This window comes from Protopterus annectens, chromosome 1.part1 (genome assembly GCF_019279795.1).
Source record: "Protopterus annectens isolate FY-2018-M chromosome 1.part1, PAN1.0, whole genome shotgun sequence".
NCBI classification, from domain to species: domain Eukaryota; kingdom Metazoa; phylum Chordata; order Ceratodontiformes; family Protopteridae; genus Protopterus; species Protopterus annectens.
Window position 1 is genome coordinate 528533614 of NC_056726.1, and position 26588 is coordinate 528560201.

At 45.2% G+C, this 26588-nt stretch overlaps 1 protein-coding gene across 2 annotated transcripts in view; it reads right to left on the bottom strand.

Annotated features, from left to right (window-relative positions):
* Window positions 1-26588, bottom strand: part of EP300 (E1A binding protein p300) — a 1713356-nt gene that overhangs the window by 100452 nt on the left and 1586316 nt on the right. For both annotated transcript variants that reach the window (XM_044076495.1, XM_044076487.1), the window contains exon 25: window positions 7955-8101. In XM_044076495.1, the coding sequence (XP_043932430.1) occupies window positions 7955-8101 (147 nt within the window). The remainder of the gene's footprint in view (window positions 1-7954; window positions 8102-26588) is intronic.

Consider the following 26588-nt stretch of genomic DNA (forward strand, 5'->3'; position numbering starts at 1 on the left):
AGCAAAGATGCCAGCATGGAGAAGGCTTGAGCACTAAGTCCAGAGCATACTTGGGCATGTGGGTCTGATAACTTATGGCTCTGAAAGCCAAAATTAAAGATGTGTATACCTTCTTTCCCATCCTATCCATATACTTGCAATCTTTATCAGTGGGTAGGAGAGAGGCAGAGCAGTCTAGATTGCTTATCTGCAGTGGTGGCAATCACAGCTGGGTCCGCCAAGGGTGGTTTAATCAGGAATTTCTGGTCCTCTGGTACTTTATAGAAGAGGTCGGGGCATTTAGGGGCTGGAGGTTAGGAGGCTAGGAGTCTGGAGCCTTAGAAGTTGAGTTGAAGGCATCCAAGCAAGCAGGTAGAACCGGGGGGGGGGGGGGGTTCTACTTGCAGCAGCTCAAAGTACCTTTTTTGGGTGTCAGTCATTTGGGATATATCCCATTTAACGTAATCCTTCATCTTGGTGATGGTCTCACCAAATGTAATATCCTCAGGAGGAGAATCACCTTCCACAGATTCCTCATCAGGAGAGTAATATTCCTGGGGTTAGGCAACCTGGGATACATATGAAATGGAGTCTTCTGAGTAAGAGAAGGAAGAATCATGCTCTTTCTCACTGACTTGAAGGGTCATGGGTGGGAGGGAAGAGGCAGAAGGAGGCCTAGGGCTCAATAGAGGCAGAGTGGGGGCTGAGTCTGAAGGCCTGAGAGCCATAAAGGCCTGCATGAGAGAGGAGGTGAAGGCCTGCCAGTCTGGTTATGGCTTCTTCATTTTAGCCGGGGTGGAAGCAGGGAGCGGCCTGGTGTCGAGTATGGAGGCTAACACATCCAAAGTCTGGATCCCGGTAGGATGTACCCCCAAAACTGGTTCCCCCTCGACATCGACGGAAGTCGTCTGGATAAGAAGTGCCTGTCGTCAGCCATGCAACGGCTTCCTCAAGAAAAGTACAGTTGTGTACCTACCATAAATGTAGAATTCCAAAGTCCTGGTCCGGCATTGGTTGCTGTCGCCTCTTCCCTGACGTCAGTGCGCCAGGGGTATAAAAGATGCAGCCGATGCCATTTTCTTCAGTTTTTCTTGCCCCAGATGTCAGGTGCCCCCAACAGGGTAGGCTGTAAAAATTATGATCATAAAAAAGCATGCACATAACTTTCATCTACAAGCAAATACACCACATAGGTTGTATAGAATAGATAGGTACAGAAGTGTCCCAGCAAAGAAAAAGGGGGATGGTGAGAGGGTAACCTGGACTGCAACAGTGAATACACTCGAACATCTACATTTATGGTAGGTACACAACTGTACTATGTTCATCGTGTTTCACTGTTGCAGTCATTACACTTGGGTAGAATCCCAAAGCTGAGGTTGGGTGGCTGGGCCTAAATAGAGTTTGGAGTGGCTATGAGGCCCCTGCAGAACTGCAGTGGTAAAGCCTGCTCTGGATTTAGAGTAGAGAGGTAAATGGTAGTACTTTGTAAAGGTGCGCACTGAAGTCCATGTTGCAGCCTCCAAAATATCCTTGGTTGGTACTCCTCTGAGAAAGGCTGCTGAAGTGGCTGCTGCTCTGGTAGAATGTGGCCTAATGCCCTTGGGCACTGATTTGCCATGTTGTGAATAGCAGAAACTAATGCAGTGGCCTATCCATTTGGAAATGGTCTGTTTTGAAATGGCTTTTCCTTGGGAACCTGCAGCATATGCCACTAATAGTTGCTCAGTCTTTTTGAAGTCTTTAGTCTTGCCCAAGTAAAAGCGTAACCGTATGTGTATGTCCAAACTATGCAGAAGTCTCTCCCCCTTATTCTGTGGGTTTGGATACAAGGTAGGCAAATGTATGGTTTGGTTAAGAGCCACGCTGGACACTACCTTAGGCAGAAATGTCGGGTTGGTCTTTAGAGAAACCCTGTCCTGATGGAAAATAATAAAAGGTTCCACAGCCATTAGTGCCTGTAACTCTGAGACTCTTCTTGCTGAAGTTATTGCTAGGAGAAGAGCGGTTTTCCATGACAAGTATTTTCTCTCTGCTGTATTGGCAGGCTCAAAAGGAGGCAGAGTGAGGTTTTTCAAGACGAAATTGAGGTCCCAGGTAGGAATTGGAGCTCTCCATGGAGGCCTTATGTTTTTGGCCCTTCTGAGAAACTGCCTTAGCTGTGGATGAGAAAAAATAGATGTTTCCATATTGTAATGAGCTAAAATGGCAGAGGCATGGATCTTAATTGATGAGAAGGATAGGCCTTTGTCCAGCATCTCAGTTAGGTATTGCAAAATCTGAGGAATATTTGGTTCAAGCGAGTCAATTCCCTGCGCTTGGTTCCAAGCACGGAATCTCTTCCATTTTTCTGCATAAGATTTTCTGGTGCTGGGCCTCCTGGCCCCCAAAATAACATCCATAACCGCTTTAGAGAGAGGTGTGTTCTGAATGATTACATTATCCGCCATGCAGCCAGATTTAGGGTTCTGAGTTGGCTGTGCAGGATCTGATTGCTTTGTTGGGTCAGCAAATGACGTATTAGAGGCAATGTCCAGGCTGGGTCTTGAGACAAGCTCTTTAGGATTGGGAACCAGTGCTGGCGTGGCCAGTCTGGGGCAATCAGTATCATTTTTGGCTTCTCTTGTCTGACCCTTAGGAGTACCTTGGAGAGGAGAGGCAGATGAGGGAAGGCATATATTGTAAGGGCTTTCCAGCCGAATGTCAAGGCATCCACTTTCCATGTTTGCTTGTGATAAGTCCGAGTGCAGAATCTCTGTAGCTGGCAGTTGTGAGGGGAAGCAAATAGATGTATATCTGGGCATCCCCATTTCCCTGTTTATCATGTTGAATATTTGTGGGTCCAGTTTCCACTTGAGGATCCATGAGGTTTCTGCTTAGTTCATCTTCCAAAGTATTTGTCTTTCCTGGCAGGTATTGTGCTTGCAGATGTACTGAATAAGTCAACGCTGTGTCCCACAAAGTCATGGCTTGCCTGCAGAGGGGGTAGGAATGCGTGCCCCCTTGCTTGTTTATGTACCACCTGACTGTAGTATTGTCCGTCTTTATCAGTAGTTGTCCTGGATGAAGTAGGTCCTTGAAGGCTGTCAGGGCATTTTGTACAGCTAGCATCTCTTTTTGATTGATATGAAGATGCATTTGGTTTGTGTGCCATGTGCCCTGAATACATTTTCCTGCCACGTGCGCCCCCCCAGGCATAATCTGATGCATCTGTTGTTAGTGTTTGCCTGGCAGTGGGTAAGGTGAATGGCTGTCCCTTGTTGTGGTGACAGGCCTGTGCCCACCATTGCAATTCCTTTCACAAGCATGGAATGAGAGTAATTACCGTTTCCAGGCTGTGGCAATGTTGAGTCCAAACACTTTTTAGACACCATTGTAGTTTCCTCATATGCAGTCTTGCATATGGAATTAGTAGAATGCAGGATGCCATGTAACCCAGAGCCTGCAGAATTTTTCTTGCAGATAACTGGGTCTTTGTTGCCATGTTTTTGAAGTAAGAAGTCCGATGCCTTTGTTTGTCTGGCGTGAGATAAGCCATCTGGGCATTTGTATTTAAGCTTGCACCCAGGAATATTCTCGCTTGAGAGGGTACTAATTTTGATTTATTTTCGTTTACTGTGTACTCCAGGCAAATTAGTAATCTTTTTACAAACTGATGAAAAAACGCCAAGCTGACAGCAAACCAAAAGACAATTCCACTTTATTCACTTTAAAACGCACAAAATAAGAACGTTTTTCGTCCTGCTAAAATAGCAGAACTTCTTCAGAAATCAGCATTACAATGAATTACAATCCTTATATAAACTTTTGACCAGTTGGCGCCAAAATCAGCAACACAATTGATATGCATTTAAAGCTATATGTCTACCATAACATTATTTCTATTGATTTAGTTAAAATCTAAAAACATTATTAAATGAAATAATTAAATGAAGTACTCATACACTTACTTCATTTAATAATTTTAATTTTATTAATAATTTTTTAAATTTTTTTTAGATTTTAACTAAATCAATAGAAATAATGTTATGATAGACATATAGCTTTAAAATGCATATCAATTGTGTTGCTGATTTTGGCGCCAACTGGTCAAAAGTTTATATAAGGATTGTAATTCCTTGTAATGCTGATTTCTGAAGAAGTTCTGCTAGTTTAGCAGGACGAAAAACGTTCTTATTTTGTGCGTTTAAAAGTGAATAAAGCAGAGTTGTCTTTTGGTTTGCTGTCAGCTTGGCGTTTTTTCATCAGTTTGTTTTTTCTTTAATCTTTTTACAAATGCCAGATGCTGTAGTAGAATATCTTTGTCCTTAGCTTGAATAAGGCAGTCGTCCAAGTAGGGGTATATTTGAATTCCTCTTTGTCTGCAAAATGCAATTACTGATGCCAGGCATTTTGTGAAGACCCTGGGCACAGTACATAAGCCAAAGGGCAGTGCAGAGAATTGGTAGTGCAGTGAGCCAGCTATGAATCTGAGGTATCTTCTGCAAGACTGTCTGAGTGGGACATGCAGGTATGCCTCTTTCAGGTCCAAAGTTACAAGCCAAGGCTTCTTGTCCAGCACGGGCAGAAGCTGCTGTAGAGTCAACATTTTGAATTTTGGGACGTTCAGAAAAGTATTTAGAATAGACAGGTCCAGAACTGGTCTCCAGGCTTTGTCCTTTCTTGGTAGTAAGAAAAGTCTTGAGTAAAATCCTTGTCCCTGCTCTTGGTGTGGCACTGGCTGAACAGCCCCCATGTCCATGATAGATGAAACTTGTTTTTGTGCCTGTTGCCATTGATTGCGTGGCAGGTCTGGCATGCCTTTTGCCTTTGGAAGGGTGTGGAAGTGGAACCTGTAACCCGGTGAGACTATATTTAAGACCCATTTGTCCTGGGTGATCTTGTGCCAGTTTTGTGAAAAAAGTGCTAGCTTTCCCCCTAAGGGTGCTGACAAAAAATAAGTGCTTGGCATTGGCAGAGGGAAGTCATTGGGACTGTTTTCTATAAGGCTGTGATTTGTCTTCTCCGCTTTTGGAGGTAGAAGCACCCCATTGTTTGGGCCTGTATGAGCCCTGGGGCTGTTGCCTGCCTCTAGGACGTCTGAATCTGCCTCTCTGCGGTCTGACACTGTAAAGGACCAATTCTTAGAGGGACAGTTCCTGCTAAATCTGGGTGGCTGTACCTATAAGAAATCCTTTACTGTCTGCATAGATTTTGCCTTATCCTCCATTTTCTTTAACACCTCCTCTGCCTTAACACCAAACAAAGTATCATGCTGTAATGGGGCATCCAATAACTTTGCTTTAACATGATCAGCCAGATTCTATTCCTTTAACCAAGCATGCCTTCTAAAAAAAGAACCAGTAACAGCAGCCCTGCACGAGGCCTCCAGTGATTCACAGCCACATTGCAAAGTATGTTTTCCCACTTGTTCAGCTGCATGCAATAAATCCTGCAAATCTTTGTTCTCAGAACATTCATAATTTGTCAACATTTTTTGTTTTAACAAAGACATTACGTATTGCTGATATTTGAGCATACGAAAGTGACAATTTAAAGCCCTTACAGCCAAGGTAGCAGAAGTGTAAACTTTTTTCCCCCATCTGTCCAAAGCCCTAGAATCTCTGTCTGAGGGGACAGGGTTTTTGGCAGAAGCAGCCTTGACCCCCTTGGGACCCTGAGAGATGGTTTCTGGGTCAGCAGCAGGGTTTTTATAAAGAAATTTATGGGAGTCTGGGACCCTGTAGTATCTGTCTGGCTTAACAGGGGCAGGAGATAAAGAGTCTGGAGACAGGCCAGACTCTGAAAAAACATCATCTACTATGCCTAGAACAGGGGGAATTGCAAGGGGTCTGTGCTGAGGAAGTAAAAGAAAGTCTCTAAGTCTTTTCTTAGAATTGGAATAATCCTGGCTCTCCCAATGGAAATGCTCCCTCATGGTATGCAGGGTTTCCCCAAAAGAGTAGTCCTCAGGAGGAGAAGCTGAAGGAATAGAATCTTCAACATCAGAATCCTCATAGGGAGGAAGAGAATATCCCTGATCAGAAGATGAAACAGAGGAAATGGAAACCTGATCAGAGGAATCATATTCAGTGTCTTGCATAGGCCTCTTATCAGGAGGGGGATGGGAACCCCTGATCAAAGTAATTAGGTCTTCGGCCATTTTGAGCATCTGTTTCTTAGGCATAGAAGCCTGTCCTGGAGAATGCTGTACTGGTTTCTTTGTCTTTAAAACTGTTTTTGACTTTGTCTTGGATGCTGAAGTGGGCTTTATATAAAGTTGTGTAGGTCTGAAGACACCCACAGAAGCCGATGCCTGCTCAGCAGCTCCGGACCCATCTGAGGGGTTAATTTCCGAAGGGCCAATACCTTGATTATCCGGAGGCCTAGCTGTCTCCACGTGGGAGTTGGAGGCGGCCTGTGGCTCTGAGGTAGCGGGAGTCAAGGGCTGGGAAAGCGCCTCTCTGAGCACCGGTGAACTGGCGACTGGCCTAGAAGAGGCTTCATCGTCGGTTTTGGACCTCGGATGCTTGTCCTTGTCTTTATCCTTGCGTTTTTTATGAATTCCGGTCGTCGGTTGTTCTGACGGCATTATGTAGTTAAACCTTCTGCCAAAATAATGAAAAGCAAAATCGTACCGATGCTTAATAGTGCGTTGGTTAAATCTAGCACAAAACCGACAACAAGCAACGTTGTGGTCAGGGCCTAGGCATGGAATACAGTAAGAGTGGAAATCCTTATGAGGTATTTGCTTTCCACAAGAAATGCAATTGTTAACTTTTTCTGACATCGGTCTGGAGCAAGAAAAAAGTTTCCCCAATGGGGTACTTAGCTTTATTGAAGACTTTGGATCTGAAATTCGATTTTGAAAATCTCAGGAGTCGGCCGACCGGCACTTGCGAACTGCTTTTGCTTCGGGCACCGCGCGGCAAGAAAGACTGGAGAAAATGGCATTGGCTGCATCTTTTATACCCCTGGCGCTCTGACGTCAGGGAAGAGGCAACAGCAACCGATGCTGGACCAGGACTTTGGAATTCAAGCCGACTGCGGGTAGCCTGCCAGCAGGATAACCCCAAGTGTAATGACTGCAACAGTGAAACACAATGAACATCGTCATTGAAGTAGACGGATCCACTGAACACGCCTCAACCCCTAGGATCGGCAGTTGGTGGTGCGTCGGTAAGTGGAGTGGCAGGCGAGGAAGGCCTAGGCATCTTGACCTTCTTGCGCAGATGTTTGGGTGTGGTCTCCAATGCAGGATCCATTCTAAGGGCTAAGACACTGGTCTGCAAGGTAGAGGTTTAAAGCGGCCAGATGGCTGCACAGGGTCTTAGGCACAAAAGATTGACAAATTGCGCAGGCGTAATCGTGTTCCCGGCCTAAGCAAAAAAACATACCTATTATGGGCGTCTTTATGGGGTATTTGGTGCCCGCATTGGCACTTTCCCTTTTTGCCTGACAGCAGCTAAAGGCTACAAAAACCAAGCCTAAGCAATAACAATCTGCAAAAATAAGAAAATTAGAAACCCAATGGGTTACTTATCTTTAAGATGTGAAGTCTATGAAGAAGCAATCGTACGAAGCGAAGGTCATCTGCGGCTGAAACTTTCTGAGGACTGTGCATGCAGATGTCACATTTACGACCCCTGGTTTATGGCCTTACGTGTGATGTCCAACACAACTGCAACAGCCAAGCTGAAGCTTTTGTATAGGAGCAGACATATGAGTCGCTTGAGGGCAGGAAATCCCACAACTAGAATGCTGCAACATAGGAATAAAAGGACATCTACCTTTATGATTAGCATGCAACAGTACATGCACCACCTTAGGAAAACAATCATAGCTGCTCTGTCTTTCAGTTCTTCAAGTCTTCAATTTTACACTTCCAACACAACAAACAACTTAAACCTAAGAGTTTGTGACCAGTACACAAGAAAATGTTATATTAACCTACAAAGGTTCTGTCAATGTTTAGCAGAGCATAAAAAAGACTCACCTCTGGTTGGGTGGTGGACAGTCTGAGCCATACTCCTGCACATGCATGCCAAAGAAGCACACATCCACTCCATCGATATCTTCAAATGCAAAGAGGGCTTTTGTTCGATATGGGAAAGACTCTGCCATTTCTCCACTATCTACAAACCTATGATGACAAGGATACAAACACTATTACAACATTTAAAACAATAAGAGTTTCAGTAAAGTCAAATATGGCTTGAAATATCACAAGTTCACAAATAAAATTATTACACTACAATGTATCACATTTCTTGAGATTACAATAAAATTTAAAACAAACTATATCAAGAGTGATGTTCTCAAGCTAGCAAGTAATTCAGTTTCTGCTTCTGGGAAACAGTTATTTTAGCAAATGATCAGTAGCTAAACAACAGTTGTTTTATATATATATATATATATATATATATATATATATATATATATATATATATATAAAAAATTATGGAAAGGACCAAAATGAAGATTGTACATGCTGTACTATCAGAATGAAAAGGGAAATGCAGAAGAAAATAATGACTAATACGGTATTCTCCACATGACTGACATGAATGTAGAGACGCAAACTGAAAGGAAAAGCTGGGAACAGTTAAGGTTAATGCTGGCCAGACCACAGCAATTATGTTTAGAAGCATTAGCTTCAGTTTTAAAACCTTAAAGTAATCACACTTCTAGGAAAACTACAGAACCTAGTCAATGGGTGGAGAAAACTTTTCTTACTAAAGAAATACAAGCTCCATCTTTCTCAGTCAGTGCACATGTACATCAATACCTCAGGTCAAGGAATTGATTTTGGTCTTTAACAGCTGATTTACTAAACCTGAATTTATAGGCATTTAAGGCAAAGAAAGATTAGCTACAGAAGTTCACACTATGACGTATGCTACTGTACTTTTAAACAGGTATTACAGGATTTGGCACGTCATATAGTCCCTCTTTATAGGTCATATGATAAGATGGAATATAAAACCTTACTGGCTACAGTCAATTTTTATGTCACAAGCAGAGGTACAAGTTTTAAATCTATAATGGTGCCAAATATGTGACCAAACAAACTGCAAGGGGGTGACTGGCATTAACAGAATTCATTAGATATGTTCTGCTGGTATTGGATAACAGTCAGCATCTGACACACCAAATAAGTTTGAATCTGTAAAACTGTAGACCACAGTTACCACTGGGTCAACAGGATTTCACTAGCCTCAGACTGTGCCCAGTGCCTTCCCACTACTAACTGAAATATGCCCAAGATCACTTGTGCATGCATATTTTCAATGAGTGGGTTAATGATCAATCTCTCTTTTCATTATCAGTGTCTCTTCTTCCATTTTTCTTTTAAGGTAATGCTGTCACTAAGCTAGAACACTTTGGCAAACCAAGAACAAAATTGTTTACCTTCAAAATAAGCCAACTGTTAAACTATTTGTAAAACAGCAATAGTTTGAGCAGAAGTCACTAGTACATCATGGCAATGCATGTACTTTTCAGCTAATAAACAGCCACCAACATTTAAAACGGAACAAAATTCAGTACTTGACAAAACAAAATGAAGTATCCCACCTGGTAAAATCAAACCTGCACAAAAATCATAATAAATATGCTTTTAAACAGAAAGATGGTACATAGAAATCTTCTAGCTCACAGCTTATCTGCATCTATCACTACCAGTTACTAAATGGATATACTGAATTATAGCCATTTCTGACTTTAGAAGTCCAAATTATAACTGTAAATCTTCGCAGGCACATGAAATGCACATTCAGCTCTGTTTCAGCTCTGTTTCAAGAATTTAATCCACTAAGTACAGCCTGGAAGTAACGCAGTAAACTCAACCAATTGGAAACTTGCCCGCTCTCTTCCAAGGCATGTTTGGATTTAGAAGCAGATAAGACTGATAAATGGGAAAGAATTATCTGCAAGTGTGTAAGAATTTGTATGCACACACACCAGCATGCTGTCGGGAGCACCAAAATCCCTTGCTACAGGCTCTGCTTTAGAGGAACAGAGGCAACTAAACTTAGCTAAGGCAAAGGAATCACTTTAATGATTTAAACTTGTTAACCAGGGTAAATTCTTCTTCTGCTTTCAGCTTTTTCCCGGTTAGGGGTCGCCACAGCTGATCACCTGTCCGCTCATGATTGGCAGTGGAATTTTACAGTATCGAGTTGCCAGCCTGGCGCCCACCTTTCCACGGAAGGCACACACACACGCACTCACACCTAGGGCCAATTTAGAGCATCCAATCCATCTACAGCATGTCTTTGGGATGTGGGAGGAAACTGGAGCACCCGGAGGAAACCTACACAACCACAGGGAGGACATGCAGACTCCGCACAGAAGGCACCCCCAGCAGAGAAACTGGAGAACCTCTTGCTGTGAGGCAGCAACGCTAACTGCTGCACCACCACGGCCACCTATTGCTGATCTCAAATGGACCTATTTCAGGCTCACAAGAGCAAAATTAAATCTTGCTAAATGCTTCTCTATGATAGAGACTGGGTTGGTGACAAGTTCCAGGAAGTCAGTGAAAATGCTGGGGGTTAATAAGAGCAATGGTTTCTGGGGTTCCGGTGGACAATGGGGAAGACATGAGGTAGTATAAAGGGAGAAGTAAGAAATGGCAGGAATGATGAAGTAGGGACTGTTATTAGCAAGATAATTGCTGCTGAAATAATTAAGACATATAGTTATTTAAGCCCCAACTTTGATAGGGTTTCTGTATATACACACTGAGCAGAGTGGATGAGAGTTGTTGACCACAACTGTTAGCTGAGATATACAAGTATCCTGTTTTTTTCCGTTTATACAGATTATCGTTTAACAATTAATATGTAGCACTTTTATTGCCTGCTTTTTAGTCTTTAAGTGTATTTTATTGCTATTAACTAATCTGCACAAGTAACTGATTTGTTTGCAGTTAAAAGCATTCTGTATCTTTATAAGTCTTTATCTGTTTAAAAACTTTCATTTGTAGCTTTTTCTAGTGCTTACTGTCTGTAGGCTATTGTTTTTGCCCCCCCCCCCTTCCAGTTGGTGTCTTGCTGTTATACTTGGTGGCCTTGCAGTTGCCTGCCCCTACTGTAAATCTGATCTGTGACACTCCTCCCAGTCTAGTGTCATTAGTTCATTCTAACTAATACAGAGAGAACATTGGATAAGGCCTTCTGTTTCTCCCTTTTCCCTTTCAAAAAAAAAAAAAATATATATATATATATATATATATATATATATATATTTTTTTTTTTTGCCTGAATCTCCTTGTGTTCTGGACTGTGCTTCTCAAACAGTTTGGAAATATAGAGTATATTTCAGAGCATTTATTATAACTGTAATTGCCTTAATATTGCTACAACTCAAGTGCTCTAGGTTGCACTGCATCTGAAGTGTTTGTGTGTTTTAGCTGCTTTTCTGTATATATAGACTTTTCTGTTTAACTAAATAAGCTCTGCAAAGTTGTTTTATTGCATTCCTGCCTGTATTTCTGAGTTGTTTGCACTTTTAAAGTTTGTTTTTGTTTACTTTAACTGGTAGGCTACACACTCAAGTGTGCTAGCCGAAATAAAGCATTTACTGTGTTTCTGTACCTAATTTCTGCTACTTTGCAATAAATAAATAAATAAATAAATAAAAAAAAAACAAAAAAAAAAATTATAAATAAATAAATAAATAAATAAAAAAAACTATCCTTGTTTCCCACCTTTACTGAACTAGAATAGTCCAGTCTTCAGGTATTGCTGATCTCTGGGCTGTGTCATAGTTCCTGTGTTGCCCATATCCTTATTTGGATAGGAGGAAGCTTCTTTGTTCACCAGTGAGAGTGGGGAGCTCTGAGCAGCCTAACTATCCCTTGAGGAGTGGTTCCAGCCCAGTGACTTGTAGCTTATTGGCCGTTTTGGGCCATTTCCTATCTCTTTCTAACCCCCTGCTTTAAAGCCAGCTTTAGCGTGCTTTTGCGCTTGTAATTTAAAGTTTGTCCTGTTTGTTGCAATTACCTGTTGAGGCTACACACTCAAGTGCGCTAGCCTGAGTTACATATTTATTGCATTTTCCTGCTGTTTGTTGCAAAAAAAGAAAAAAAAAATTATCCTTATTTCCTGTCTTTCCTGACCTAGAGTAGTCCAAATACAGGCTTTGCTGTATTCTGGACTTTTGGAAAGTTCCTGTGTTGCCCACTTCCTTTCTTGGATAAAGGGAGGCTTCTCTGCTAACCAGTGGCAGTGGGGAGCTTAGAGCAGCCTATCTATCCCTGGAGGAGTGTTCCCAGCAAAAGAATCTGGTAGTCTATTGGCCGTTTTGGGCCAATTTCTAGCTCTTTCAAGTCCCCCTGTATAAAACCCGCTTTGGCGGGGCTTTGTGCGATTTTGCGCATAGCGCAGCATCAGGCAGCTCCGCTTAATTGGGTTTAAGCCATTCCCGGCTCCACACAGTCTGCTCTTCACTTTTTCCCGTAGAACTGATCTAGTTCTCATAATAAACACCCTATTCCTACTCTAAAGCCTGGCACTTGCTCACTAAAGCAATTATATAAGTCAGCACTAAAAAATTAAAAGCACTACACCCTCACAAACTCCCCTTGAGTACCTTGTTCCCCATTGGCCCTTTTTTCAATTATAAAGGAATTCCCAACACTATTCTAGCATGTCCAAAGGTCAGTTGTCAATCTCCTCTCCGGTCCAGCTGGTTAATCTGGGAATCTTGAGGCAATGTTACAACTGCCTCATGTAAACAGACAACCCTCTCCTCCTCCCAACAAATTCCAACACATGTGAGAGATGCAACTATGTAGCCAAACTGGAGGCTAAGCTCTCTCAACTCAGTACTGGCATAACCAGTCAGGAGGAGAAGGAAACCACACTCACTACAATTCCAGTCTCACATAGACCTACCACGACAGCAAACCAAACACATAAACACACAAAAACATACTCGGAGGCTCTAAATAAAAATCTGCCTAAGCAGCAGAGACCTCCAAAGCAGACACCCAAGCAACCGCTACCCCAAAACAAAACACATGCAACACACAGCTCACAAAGCCAGTGTGCCGAACAGTCACAGCTCTTAAGGCTAAACACACCTGATACACTTGTAATAGGCGACTCTATCGTCAGGCACACTGACGTCCCGCTCACCAGGCTGAACAAGGAGAAGGTTACGGTGAGCTGCCTGTCGGGCGCTAGGATCCGCCACATAACACAAGCACTCAGGTCACTCCAAGGCAAGTACAAATATGACTCGGTCATTGTCCATGCTGGTGTGAATGACCCGAGACATACCTCCCTGGACTACATGAAAAGAGACAGAGGAGGCTCTCTGAGCATGTAGTCCAGGCCGGTATGACCCTGACCTTGAGTAGCATCTTATCCTCACACCAAAAATGATGCCACAATATGAAGACAAGATGATCAATTTCAACAACTGGCTTAAGTATTGGTGTCATTCACAGGGGATCCAATGCCTGTCAGCCTGGAATGACATGCTCGACAAGCCACGATGCTTCGCTAGAGACGGCTTGCACCTGTCACCCCTGGGCTTTCGGATATTGGCAAAGGCTCTTGCCACCCCCATAGTGTCTTTTTTAGGCAAGGCTCAAAAGACAAACCCACCTCCATAGGTATCACAAGGGATAAGAAACTAAGAGTAATGCTACTCAACGCCAGAAGTCTAAACCTCAAGATGCGTGCACTCAAAACTCTCCTTAGCATGGAGAACATCGATATCTGTGCAGTAACAGAAACCTGGCTCAAGGCTCCCGAGAGCACCCTAGCACTACCAGGTTATACCTCATGCCATGCTTTTCGGCCCCAAAACTTGGACCGAACCACAAAAGGAGGGGGGTATCAATATTCGTCAAAGATACCCACACCTCCAGGTTGGTGGCACAGCACGAAGCATCAGAGACCATCCATGTGCAACTAACAGTGGGTAAAACTGCCTTCCAGTTTATAGCCTGCTACAGGCCACCCTCCCAAACCCGGGAACCCCACTCGGCCTTCCTGAGAACACTGGAAAATATGAAGGTCTCTCCAAACACCATTATATTGGGCGACTTCAACTACCCAAACATAGACGGGGAGCATTACTCTAGCTCCAACTCCCTAGCCCAAAGGTTCCTAGAATTTATAAACTCAAATGCTATGGAACAACTTGTTACCACTCCCACAAGAGGAGAAAACATACTGGACATGATCATCACCAATATGGGGGCTCTATGCTCCAGACCAGAAGTGTATCCCTCACTGGTAAGATCAGACCCTAAACTAATCACACTGGATATTCACATCCCGACCCCACCCCCTGCGCAGAAAACCACAGTGAAAAACTTCTCTAAAGCAAATTTCACACTCCTGAAAACTGAGGTGGAATCCTTCAAAGCCCCCGGGCCTGTGGAAAATATGGCCCAGACCGCAGAATCCTTTATAAACGCATTCTATGAACACCTTCAGGAATGCATGGATCATGCAATCCCAAATAAAACCAAGACCCAATCCTCCAAAGGCAGGCGTCCTGTCTGGTGGACCCCAGCCATAAAAAAACTATACAACAGGAGGAGGAAGCTACTACATGATAGAGCAAAATCCCAAAAAGGGAAGGCATCTCTGACCAGTATTAGCAAAAAACTACGGGCACTCAAAAAATCGTCTAAGGCCAGCTTCGAGAGAAAAATTTCACAGGACACTAAGGATAATCACAAGGCTTTCTTTAGTTATGTTAGGAACCTGGGTGGGAATTCCCACATATGCTCAGAATTAGTCCAAAATGACAAAAAATACACCGAACCCACAGACATTGCCAACATCCTAGCTGACAGGTTCAGCGCAAACTTCTCCCCACAACCAAAAGGGCAAATATCTATCCCAGCAGAGTGCTGCCCCCCCGACATCTCAGATGCTCAGGTAAGAGCCGCCCTCTCCAAAGCAAAAAACACGGCATCAATGGGACCAGATGGTGTCCCGGGCTGCGTCCTACATGAACTCCAAGAAGAGCTAAACCCAAACATAAAACTACTGTTCAATCTCAGCCTTACTACAGGATATGCACCCAAAGAGTGGCGTAAAGCAACAGTGGTCCCTCTCCACAAAGGTGGTGCCTCAACGGATCCTGGAAACTATCGCCCCATAAGCCTGACTAGCTTGGTCTGCAAAGCTATGGAAAGGATCATCATGGACCTCATAAATAAAGATATTGGGGACCTACAGGCACTGGATCCTACCCAGTTTGGCTTTGTTAAGGGCAGATCCTGCCTCTTAAACCTGGTCGATTTCTTTGAAACAGTCACCAAGGCCATTGATGAGGGGAAGGTGGTCCACAGAGCCTACCCTGGACCTCGCAAAAGCCTTCGATACAATACCCCACTCGGGCATTAAAGATAAGCTCACCAGCTTAAATATAAACCCCTATGTCACTAGATGGGTTACAAACTGGCTCAAGGACAGAACTCACATGGTTAGAATTGCTGGAGCTATGTCAGACTCCAAACCAGTTACAAGTGGCATCCCACAAGACTCAGTCCTGGGACCTCTCTTGTTCGGTATATATTTCTCGGAGGTACAGGCCAACACGGAAGGACTGTGGCTGACCAAGTTCACAGATGACTGCAAACTAGGCGCCATAATCGACTCTCCAGCTGACACAAGCATCCTACAAAAGGGCCTCATAGAAACAGACAACTGGTGCCAGAGCCATGGCCTCAAGCTAAACGCCAAAAAGTGTATAGTCATCCCCTTTGGCAAAAACAAAGTGCCCACAAATTACCACATAGGTGGTAATCCATTAAGTACAGAAGAAGTAATTAGGGACCTGGGGAACCAAGTTGATAGCAATCTCTCATTTGAAAACCACGTGGCCAAAGTGGTTAGAAAAACATTTTATATAGCCCACCTAATCATGAAGGGATTCACATCTAGATCAGGGGAGGTCCTCGTGCCTCTTTACTCATCCCTCATCAGGCCCATAATTGAGTACAATGCCCCTTTTGGGATGTACCTTACCAGACACCTGCAGCAACTGTAAAGACCCCAAAAGTACTTCACCAAGAGGATCAAAGGGCTCAAATAGATGCCATAAGCTGCCCGGTTAAAGAAACCCCAGCTCTACTCAGTGGCATACCGCCTGCTCAGAGGCGATCTGTGCCTGACGTATAAAGCCATGTCCAACCCGGAATTAATGGACATGTTGCACCTCAGAAAATCCAAATCCCATCGAGATACGCGCTCGAGAGACTTGAACCTCAGCACTGAAATAAATCGGACATGCTGGAGGGACAGATTCATAACCCAGAGGCTCCCTTCACTCTGGAATAAAATCCCAGTCCAGGTTAGGCAGAGTCCCTCATTGACTCTTTTCAAGAGGAATCTTGATGAGTGGATGGGAGATCGTAGGTTTACCCCGGGTATCACTTCTGTGTCACTGTTAAGACAGAGGCACAGTATACTAACCTCGAAAAAGGGCACAGCAAAATTCATTTAAAATGGGTGGCGAAAGCCAAACACACACTGGCTAGGCTTATAAATGCCCTAGGGCAGATAGCCTAGTATGAACCTATGAACCTATTATAGGTTAATTCAAATAGAAGCAGTATATGGCAACAATACCTGTAAGCATATGCTGAGTCCATATCTATTTTGAAAACAGGCAATAGCATGTTTTTCATGTTTCATTAGTTATTTGTTTTAGGACCTTTTTACCAGTTTGCATCAGATTTTAGTTGTTTATATCAGTATTAAGTTAACTGTAATCAGGATTTTATTTATTCCGACCCTACAGCAGCAAATTTTTAAAAGTTAAAGATGTTAGTTTCAGAAAGTCTAGTAAATTTTACTATTTAACTGGTCTACCTGTTAGAATTAAATTTGGAATCTGGAGTTCTTTTTGTGAGAGGAGATGGTCAGGCTAGTTCAGGAGTTTTGATTGCTTGGGAGCAGTTTATAAGCGCACTTGCTACTGGCTCGAATTCCAAGAGCTTGCTTCAAGCGTTCGCACCTTATGTTTCTGTGCAAGGCTATGCTGTCTGCAGTGCAGTGTCAATGGGCACTATATTGACACAGCTGTTTCGATCTGACTACTGACCCTATCACTACTTTCTTGTAAAAAAATGACTTGGTCTTTTTGCTTTGGTGAGTGGGTTCCTCCCCGGTCATGCTCCATACATAGTTATCTCCTGCCTTGGGATATAGCCCGATAACGGACGGACAAGCCTCTTTCCCTCTGAAAGCACATCACACAACCCTATCTGCCAATAAGCTTTGAGCATTTGTGCGAAACAGGGTTTGGGGCTTGTGCCTAAACTGCCTGGAGAGTCACATAATGCTGAACACCAAGTTCCCATAACATGACAGCAAGTCTGCAGAGAAGGTAAGATTTTGTCCCCCCCCATTTGTTTACATACCACAGGACTGTGGTGTTGTCTGTAAACACTGAGAGGACATGGAAGAAAGGAAAAAAAAAAAGGTGACGGAAGGAAAGCAGGAGCACTTTTATTCCTTTGATGTTGATGTGCTCCTTTTGCTGAAGAGGAGACCAGACCCCCTGCACACTCAATGTGCCAAAGGCTGCTCCCTAACCTATCTCTGAGGCGTCTGTGAACAGCTCTTGAGATGGAAGAGGTGGATGAAAGGGAAATGCCTGGGTTCAGAAACATCTGCTGAATCCACTACTGAATCTTCTTCTTTAGACAGGGAAGAGGAGGAACTGTAAATTCTAGGGGATTCACGTGCTGTTGCTTGACTGATTTCAGGAGCCACTGAAATTTCCTCATGTGGAGTTTGGCCAAAGGTAACATAGGGATGGTGAATGCCATAAATCCCAGAATTCTCAAACTCTCTGGCTGTGACAGAGGTCAGAAGAATAAGATTTTGAAAGTAGGCAATGACAGTCAAAGCCTTTGTCAGAGGCAGGGATGCCAGCATGGGTACTGTTTGAATCCTGCATCTAAAGAAAACATGATCTTGAGAAGGTGTTAGAAATGACGTTTTGAAGTTTATCCTGAATCTCAGACTTTGCACAAGATTAACTGCAAACTGGATGTTTTGCAGTAAGGTTTCTGGAGAGAATGTTTGAAAAAGGAGATTGTCCAGGTAAGGAAAAACTTCAATGTCTTGAAGCCTGCAAAAAGCAATCATAGGAGCTGGGCATTTGGTGAATACCCTTGGGACAGTAGAAATGGCAAAGGGCAAAGCAGAGAACTGAAATTTCCAAGAAGCAACAGAGAAATGTAAATGTTTCCTGTAAAGGGAATGAGCAGGTATGTGATGGTAGGCATCCTCAACATCCAGAGAGGCCATGAAAGCCTGAGGAAGAACTAACGGGAACAAAGTCTGCACAGACAACATGCAAAAGGAAGGAACTTTCAGTAAAGTGTTTAGGTGTGAAAGATCCAGAATGGCTTTGAAGGACCATCCTTTCTGGGAACCAGAAACATTTTTGAATACAATCCTTTTCCCCGTTGATCCTGTGGAACTTGTAAAATAGTTCCCCAATTTAACTGTTCCTGAAGTACCTTTGGGGAATAAATGCAACTGTTCCTGAGGTTGTTGAGGAATGCCCATGAATGGAGGAAGGGCTCTCCAAACCATAAAATACCTGGTTTGAATTACTGAAAGAACCCATGGGTCTTGAATAATGCTTGACCAAACTGGAATAGAGAGTGAAAGAGGAATGAGACTGAGAGAAAACTGATACTCGGAAACTACCTGATTTGTCAGGAAAGGGCTGCCTCTGCAGAAGAAGCCTTAACAGCCTTAGATGGAGGAACCCTCCTTCCACTTTTCTTACTTTTAGGGGGAAGATGGGTCTATCTCTGAACAAAAGCGGGCTTGGAGGGATAATTCCTTTCGAACTTAAGCACAGGTGAAACCAAAAGATGTTTCAAATCCTGTAACTCCTTGCCTTTCTCCTGCAACGACTTGAACAAATCATCAGTAGTAGTACCAAACAAGCTATTGTTGTCTAAAGGAGAATCCATCAACTTAGCTTTTGTGTCATCTGGCAGTGGTTAAAGCCTTAGCCAAGATCCTGAAGCAATCAATACAGATCCTAAAGTAGCAGCCCTGGATGAAACTTCTGCATCATAGCTGCACTTGATGGAATGGTGAGCCACATGTCAGGATGCCCCTAACAAAAGCAAGGCAGAAGTTTTTCCCCTCAGAATCTGGAAGGTCAGAAACAGCTTGAGTAGCCTGGGAGAGGAGGACCAAAGAGTACAGTTGTGTACATTTACCATAAATGTAGACGTTCGAGTGTATGCACTGTTGCAGTCATTACATCTGGGTTATCTGCCTGCAGGTAGCCCTCAGCTGTCCTGAATACCAGAGTCTTGGATTCCTGCGTCAGATGCTGTCTCTTCTTCCATGATGTCAGGTCGTCAGGGGTAAACCATTACATCAGTTTTTCTTGCCCCAGATGTCAGGTGCCTCCACAATGGGAAGCAATTATATGTTATGTTACACCTCCATCAAAAAGCAAATACACCAGAAGCTTAAATACACCAAACAAGAAGGAAAGGTAGTGCCAAGAGAAGTCAGGGGGCAGGAGGGAGGGTAACCAGGACTGCAACAGTGAATACACTCGAACATCTACATTTATGGTAAGTGTACACAACTGTACTATGTTCTTCATGTTTCACTGTTGCAGTCATTACATTTGGGTTGATTCCCAAAGCTAAGGAAGGGAGGAGGAAGTTAGAGAGCATTAGGACCAGCTATTAAGCCCTGGAAGACTGCAGTGGCAAAACTAGCTCTGGATTTAGAAAAAAATAAGCATGTGGTAATGCTTGGTGAAGGTATGTACAGAGCTCAAGGTAGCAGCTTCTAGGATGTCCCTGGTAGGGACTCCTCTGAGGAAGGCTGTAGAGCTAGATGCAGCCCTGGTGGAATGTGATCTAATCCCCTGTGGAGTAGGTTTTCCATGGTGTTCATAGCAGAAATTAATGCAATGGGCTATCCATTTAGAAATGGTTTGCTTTGAAATGGCCTTCCCCTCTGCCCCTGCAGCAAAGCCAACTAGCAGCTGTTCAGATTTTCTGAGAGACTTAGTCCTGTCCAAATAAAATCTAAGTTGTCTGTGCACATCCAAATAGTGCAGTAGTCGTTCTCCTTTGTTTTGTGGATTCGGGAAAAAAGTAGGCAAATGAATGGACTGATTTAGGGCCACACTAGACACCACCTTGGGCATAAAGGAAGGGTTGGTCCTGAGGAAAACCCTGTCTGCATGGAAGATAATGAAGGGCTCCACTGCCATGAGGGCCTGTAATTCAGACACTATTCTTGCTGAAGCGATGGCTAAAAGGAAGGCTGTTTTCCAAAAAAGGAATTTCAACTCTGCAGCTGGTTCAAATGGAGGGACAGTGAACTTTTCCAATACAAAATTAAGGTCCTAGGCTGGAGTAAGGGCTCGCCTGGGAGGTCTTACATTTTTGGCCCCTCTGAGGAACTGCTTTAGCAGGGGGTGAGAGGAGAGGGGTGCTTCAGTATTACAATGTGCTGAAATGGCAGAGGCATGAATTTTAACTGACGAGAAGGATAGGCCCTTGTGGAGCATTTCAGTTAAGTACTGAAGAATATGAGGTAAGCTGGGCACCGTTGTGCCCATCCCCCAAATCTGGCTCCAGGAACAGTATCTTTTCCACTTTTCAGCATAAGATTTTCTAGTACTAGGCCTCCTTGCTTCCAGAATGACATCTAGCACCTGCTTAGTGAGGGATGCTACTGGAGAGCTCAAGGAATTAGCCAGACTGCAAGGTTCAGGGTTTGAAGCTGAGGGTGCAGAATCTGGTCCGCCTGCTGGGACAGCAGGGAAGGTGTCCGAGGTAGGTGCCATGGCTCCAGCAGTATCATACTGCGCAAGAGGGGGTACCAATGCTGGCGTGGCCAGTCTGGTGCAATCAGTATTGTCATTGGCTTGCCCGGTTTCATCTTTAGCAGAACCTTTGAGAGGAGAGGCAGAGGGGGAAAGGCATAAACAGAGAGGCTTTCTCAGGTAAAGAACAAGGCATCCACTTTCCAAGCTTGACTGTGGGGAGTTCTTGTGCAGAATTTGTCCAACTGGTAGTTGTGAGGGGAGGCAAACAGATATATCTTTGGAGACCCCATTTGTTCCTCAAGAGGTTGAATATCTTTGGTTCCAGTTTCCATTCGTGTGGGTCCATGAGATTTCTGCTTAGGACGGCTGCCAGTGAATTTAGCTTGCCTGGCAGGAACTGAGTTTGTAGGCGCACTTGGTAGCTCAAGGCTGTGCTCCACAGAGCCATGGCTAGTTTGCAGAGTGGGTTCCCCTTGCTTGTTTATGTACCACATAACTGGTGTTACCTGTCTTTACCAATAATTGTCCTGGAAGGATGTGGTCTTTGGAGGCTGTCAGGGAATTCTGTACAGCTAAAATTTCTTTTTGGTCGATATGCAGGGACTTCTGACTCGGGTTCCATTTGCCCTGAATGCACTACCCTGCTAAATGAGCCCCCCCCCAATGCATAGTCTGGTGCGTCTGTTAGGGCTTGGGCGGCAGTGGGTAGAGTGAAAGGGAGCCCCTTCTTGTGGTAGCAGGCTTCTGCCCACCAAAGGAACTCTGTCTTTACACAAGGAATGATAGCAATCATTGATTCCAGGTCCTGAGAATGTTGACACCATAGGCTTTTTAGATACCATTGTAGTTTCCTCATATGCAGTCTTGCATATGGAATTAGTAGAATGCAAGAGGCCACGAACCCCAGGGCTTGCAGAATTTCCACTGCAGATAGCTGGGTCTTTGTGGCCAGTAGTTTGAAGTAGGTTGTCAAATGAACTTGTTTCTCTGGAGTGAGGAAAGCCATCTGGGAAGTTGTGTTCAAGCTTGCTCCCAGGAATACAATCTGTTGGCAGGGTACTAGGTGAGATTTCTTTTTGTTTATGGTGTACCCCAGTGAGGAGAGAAGCTTCGGTACGAATGCAAAATGTTTTAATAGCAAGTCCTGGCTTTCTGCCTGAATCAGACAATTGTCCAGGTATGGGTATATCTGAATATTTCTCTGCCTGCAAAATGCAATGGCTGGAGCTAGACACTTTGTGAACACCCTGGGCGCACTAGATAAGTCAAAGGGAAGTGCAGAGGAACTGATAGCGTATGGAGCCTGCCCTGAAGCGTAGGAACCTCCTGCAAGATTCCCTTATTGGAATGTGTAAGTAAGCTTCCTTTAAGTCTAAGGTTGCCAACCAGGCATCTTTGCCTAGCAAAGGAAGCAGCTGTTGAAGTGTTAGCATTTTGAATTTTGGGATTACCAAAAAGATGCTTAGAATAGAGAGGTCCAGGATAGGACGCCAGGAGCTGCCTTTTCTGGGTACCAGGAAAAGACTTGAATAAAAACCTTGTCCCCTTTCTTCTGTTGGGACAGGTTGAATAGCCCTGATATTTAGAAGAAAGAGAACCTGCTGTTGAGCCTCTGCCCACTGATTTGGGGGTAGGTCTGGCCAACCGTTTGGGGTTGGTAGGGTGTGGAAGTGGAATCTCTATCCTTGGAAAATTAGAAGTTATGTACTTACCATAACGTTCCATCTGACTAGGTGGATTCATTTGTCTGCAACCTGTGGGTATGGATCCGATATCGGATCCGAACCGGCATGGTTTATCCAGCTATGGATCCGAGCTCCTAGCTCCTCCCCTCACCCATAATGCCCTGCTCTCCCTACATGACCTCAGATCGAGTTTGCCCTGCACCAACTACCCTAATAAAGGGTAACACATCCTATGCAGGAAACTAACAAGGCCAGGGGGATAGGAGGGCGGGATGGTTGCAGACAAATGAATCCACCTACTCAGATGGAACGTTATGGTAAGTATATAACTTCTAAATCTGAAGTAGGAGAATTCATTTGTCAGCAACCTGTGGGACAGAGTCCCCAGCTACCTGAATCTTGGGCGGCCATCATGGAAGGATATTCTGGAGCACTGCGGAGCCAAAGGATGCTCTACCTCTAGACGTGATGTCCAGCTTGTAATGAGAAATAAAGGTATGAGATGAAGCCCAAGTGGCTGCTGAACAAGTGTCATCCAGAGGAACCCTAGACTTAAAGGCCGCTGAAGTAGAGACAGACCGAGTCGAATGAGCATGGACTCCCTCCGGTGCGGGCCTCCCAGAAGCTTGGTAAGCTAACAGAATACACTGAGAAATCCAGCGTGACAAGGAAACTTTGCAAATTGGCTTACCCAGATTGAATTTGGCAAAGGAAATGAACAATTGGTCGGATTGCCTATGACCAGCTGTTCTGTTAAGATAAAAATGAAGCTGCCTGTGAACATCCAAGGAATGCAGCTTGTATTCACCTTTGTTCTGATACTTAGGAAAGAAAACAGGGAGGTTGATGGACTGACTAATGTTCGCTTCCGAAGCTACCTTAGGAAGAAAGGAGGGATTGATCCTGAGGCACACCCGGTCTGGATGGAAGACCAAATAAGGCGGTTTCATGGACAGGGCTTGAAGTTCAGAAACTCTCTTAGCTGAGGTAATGGCTACTAAAAATGCAGTCTTAAGAGACAAGAATTTTAGATCTACTGTGGCCGCAGGCTCAGAGGGGGGAGCGGTCAAGGCCTGAAGAACCAAAGAAAGATCCCACGGGGGAACCGTCTCTGACAGGGGTCTAAGCAAAAAGGTGCCTTTTAGGAAGATTTTACATAACTTGGCAGACATAAGAGGCCCAGAGTCATGACCAACATGGTAATGAGAAATGGCCGCTAGCTGAACTTTGACCGTAGAACTACTGGCGCCATCATTAAATAGAGTAGTAAGGAAGTCTAGAACCAAAGGAAGGGGAACCGTGAAGGGATCTAGACCTTGCCGCTCCACCCAAATGGAGAAACACTTCCATTTACTGCAGTAAATTTTTCTGGTAGAGGGTTTATGAGCCGCTACCAGAATGGCCTTAACTGGGGACGAGATACCGGGAGTCCTGATTAGGAGTGGAACTGGAGCAGCCAAGCAGTCAGCTTCAGGTTGTCCAGGTTCGGAGTTGGTAGGTTCGATGGGTGTGATATCAGATCCGGAATGGGATCTAGAATCCAAGGTGGATTCACTGAATGAGACCTTAGGTAAGGGAACCAGATCTGTCGAGGCCAGAATGGGGCAATGAGGATCATTCTGCACCCCAACCGAGAGGCTTTCTGAAGCACCTGGAGCATCAGAGGCAGAGGAGGGTATGCGTAAAGAAGACCGGAAGGCCAAGCATGCGCCAGAGCGTCTCTCGGGGAATCCCCTGGAGGTGGGATTAGAGCGAAAAAACTGTCGCACTTGGCATTTAAGGGAGAAGCAAAGAGATCGCAACAGGGAGTCCCCCACCGTGCGAAGATACGTTCCGCTACTTGAGCATTGAGAGACCACTCGTACGGGGAGAGAATGGTGCGACTGAGCTTGTCCGCAAGGATGTTGGACCGAACCGGAATATGCGTGGAGATGAGAAAGTGGTTGGTGACGATCGCCCATTCCCACACTCTCATGGCTTCTCGACATAAAGGGTAAGACCTGGTTCCCCCCTGTTTGTTGATGTACCAGACCACCGACATGTTGTCTGACTGAATCGCAATTGTTCCCAGGGGAAGGAAGGCTTGAAGTGCTTGCAACGCCAACAGCACCGCCCTCATTTCCAGAACACTGATATGCAGGGAGGTCTCTGAGTCGTTCCACGTGCCTTGGACCGTCCGGCCCGCAAAATGCCCCCCCCACCCGAGGCGGGAAGCGTCCGTGGTCATTGTGGCGAGAGGGGAAGATGCACAAAAAGGGCGGCCTCTGTGGAGATCCGGGGAATGGAGCCACCACAAGAGAGACCGCATGCAAGCCTTGCTGATTGCAATGGGGTGATGCAGGGGGAGAGAGAGAAATGACCATTGCACCTGAAGTGTCCACTGAAGTACCCGCATGTTCAAGCGGGCGAGCGGAAGAAGAGAAATCGCTGCTGCCATAGGCCCTAGTGCCCTCAGGACCAATTCCGCAGGAACCGAGCTGGAGTGGAGGATGGCCTGCACCTGGAGTCGCAGATTCCGAACTCTGTCGGTTGTGAGAAAGGCCCTTAACTTCCTCGTGTCTAACCTGGCTTCTATGAATTCTATTAACTGAGTAGGGACCAGGTTGGACTTTCCTACGTTTACCGTGATGCCTAGCCAGGGAGCTAGGCGAAGAAAAGAGTCTCTTGCCAAGGATAGTAGATGCCTTGTTGGGGCGGTGAGAAGCCAGTCGTCCAGGTATGGAAAGACCTGCACCCCCTGAAGCCTCAAGTGGGCCGCAACCACTGCTAATACTTTGGTGAACACCCTGGGGGGCTGTGGTGAGACCAAAGGGAAGGACCCTGAACTGGTAGTGACTGGCTCCCAGCCGGAAGCGAAGAAACCTCCTGGATCATCTGTCCATTAGTATGTGGTAGTACGCATCCTTGAGGTCTATAGAGCACATCCAGTGATTCTCTCCAAGAAGGGGGAGGATGGATTGTAGAGTGACCATCCGGAACTTCTCCTTGGGAACTGCCAGGTTTAAAAGGGACAGGTCCAGAATGGGTCTTAGGTCCCCCGTCTTTTTTGGCACTAAAAAGAACCTGGAGTAGAACCCTGATCCGATCTGGTCTGGAGGGATGGGCTGGATGGCTCTTTTCCTCAGCAGATGGCCAATTTCTGCTGAAGCGGCCTCCCTCTGATTGGGTGGAACGTCGGGGAGGGAATTTAATTTTGGGACGTGAAGAAAAGGGATTTTGTAGCCTCTGGATATAATCTGGAGAACCCAGCAGTCTGATGTTATGGACTCCCATGCCGCTAGGTGCTCTGAAAAACGTCCCCCGACTGCCTCCAGAGTGGAGCAGTCGGGCAACCCCTCAGGGTTGCTGCGTGGGCCGTTCAGAGAAAGATTATCTGGACTCAAAATTCCTAGGAGCCCCTCTGCCCCTAGGGCGGCGTCCTCCCTGTCCTCCTCTGCCGCAGAAGGACTGGTTGTCCGGAGCGGGTTGGGATTGCTGCGACTTCCGGAACCACATCTTCTTCTGGCCCTTATGGTTCCTAGAGTAGGACCTCTGGGGCACAGAGAAGCGGACTCCGACGGCAGACAGCGTCTTCCCGTCCTTCTCGCTCTGGACCAAGGTGTCGCGAACAGTCTTGCCAAAAAAGGCAGAACCGTCAAAGGGGGCGTTCGCGAATGACGCCTTGAAGGGCTCTGTGAAATCGCAATGGCGGAGCCAGGCCTGGCATCTTGTGACTAGGCCCACTCCTGCAGCTCTAGCGGCTCCCTCGGTAGCATGGGAAAGTAACCGCATAGAGGTATTGGTCACGGAACGAAGAGTGGCCATACGGGTGGAGTGCAAGAGTTTGTCCTCCTCCGACATGGACTCTGGGGGGGATGCAGCGTATTCTTTGATAAGATCGCGCTGCATCCTAATGACATGTGCCAAATAGTTGAGCGCCCTCACTGAGAAGGTCGCTGAACTAAACATTCACTTCCCCAAGCGGTCCATCATCCGAGATTCCTTGCTCGGGGGATGGACTGAGGGACTCTCCTGAGCGAGTTCCCTCTTAGTGGCTGCTGCTGACAACATGGCATCTACAGGGGGTCCCTTGCTCCAGTGGGCACGGTCAGCAGGGGGGCTAAGAATCCTGTCCAGCCTCTTGGGGATTGGCTC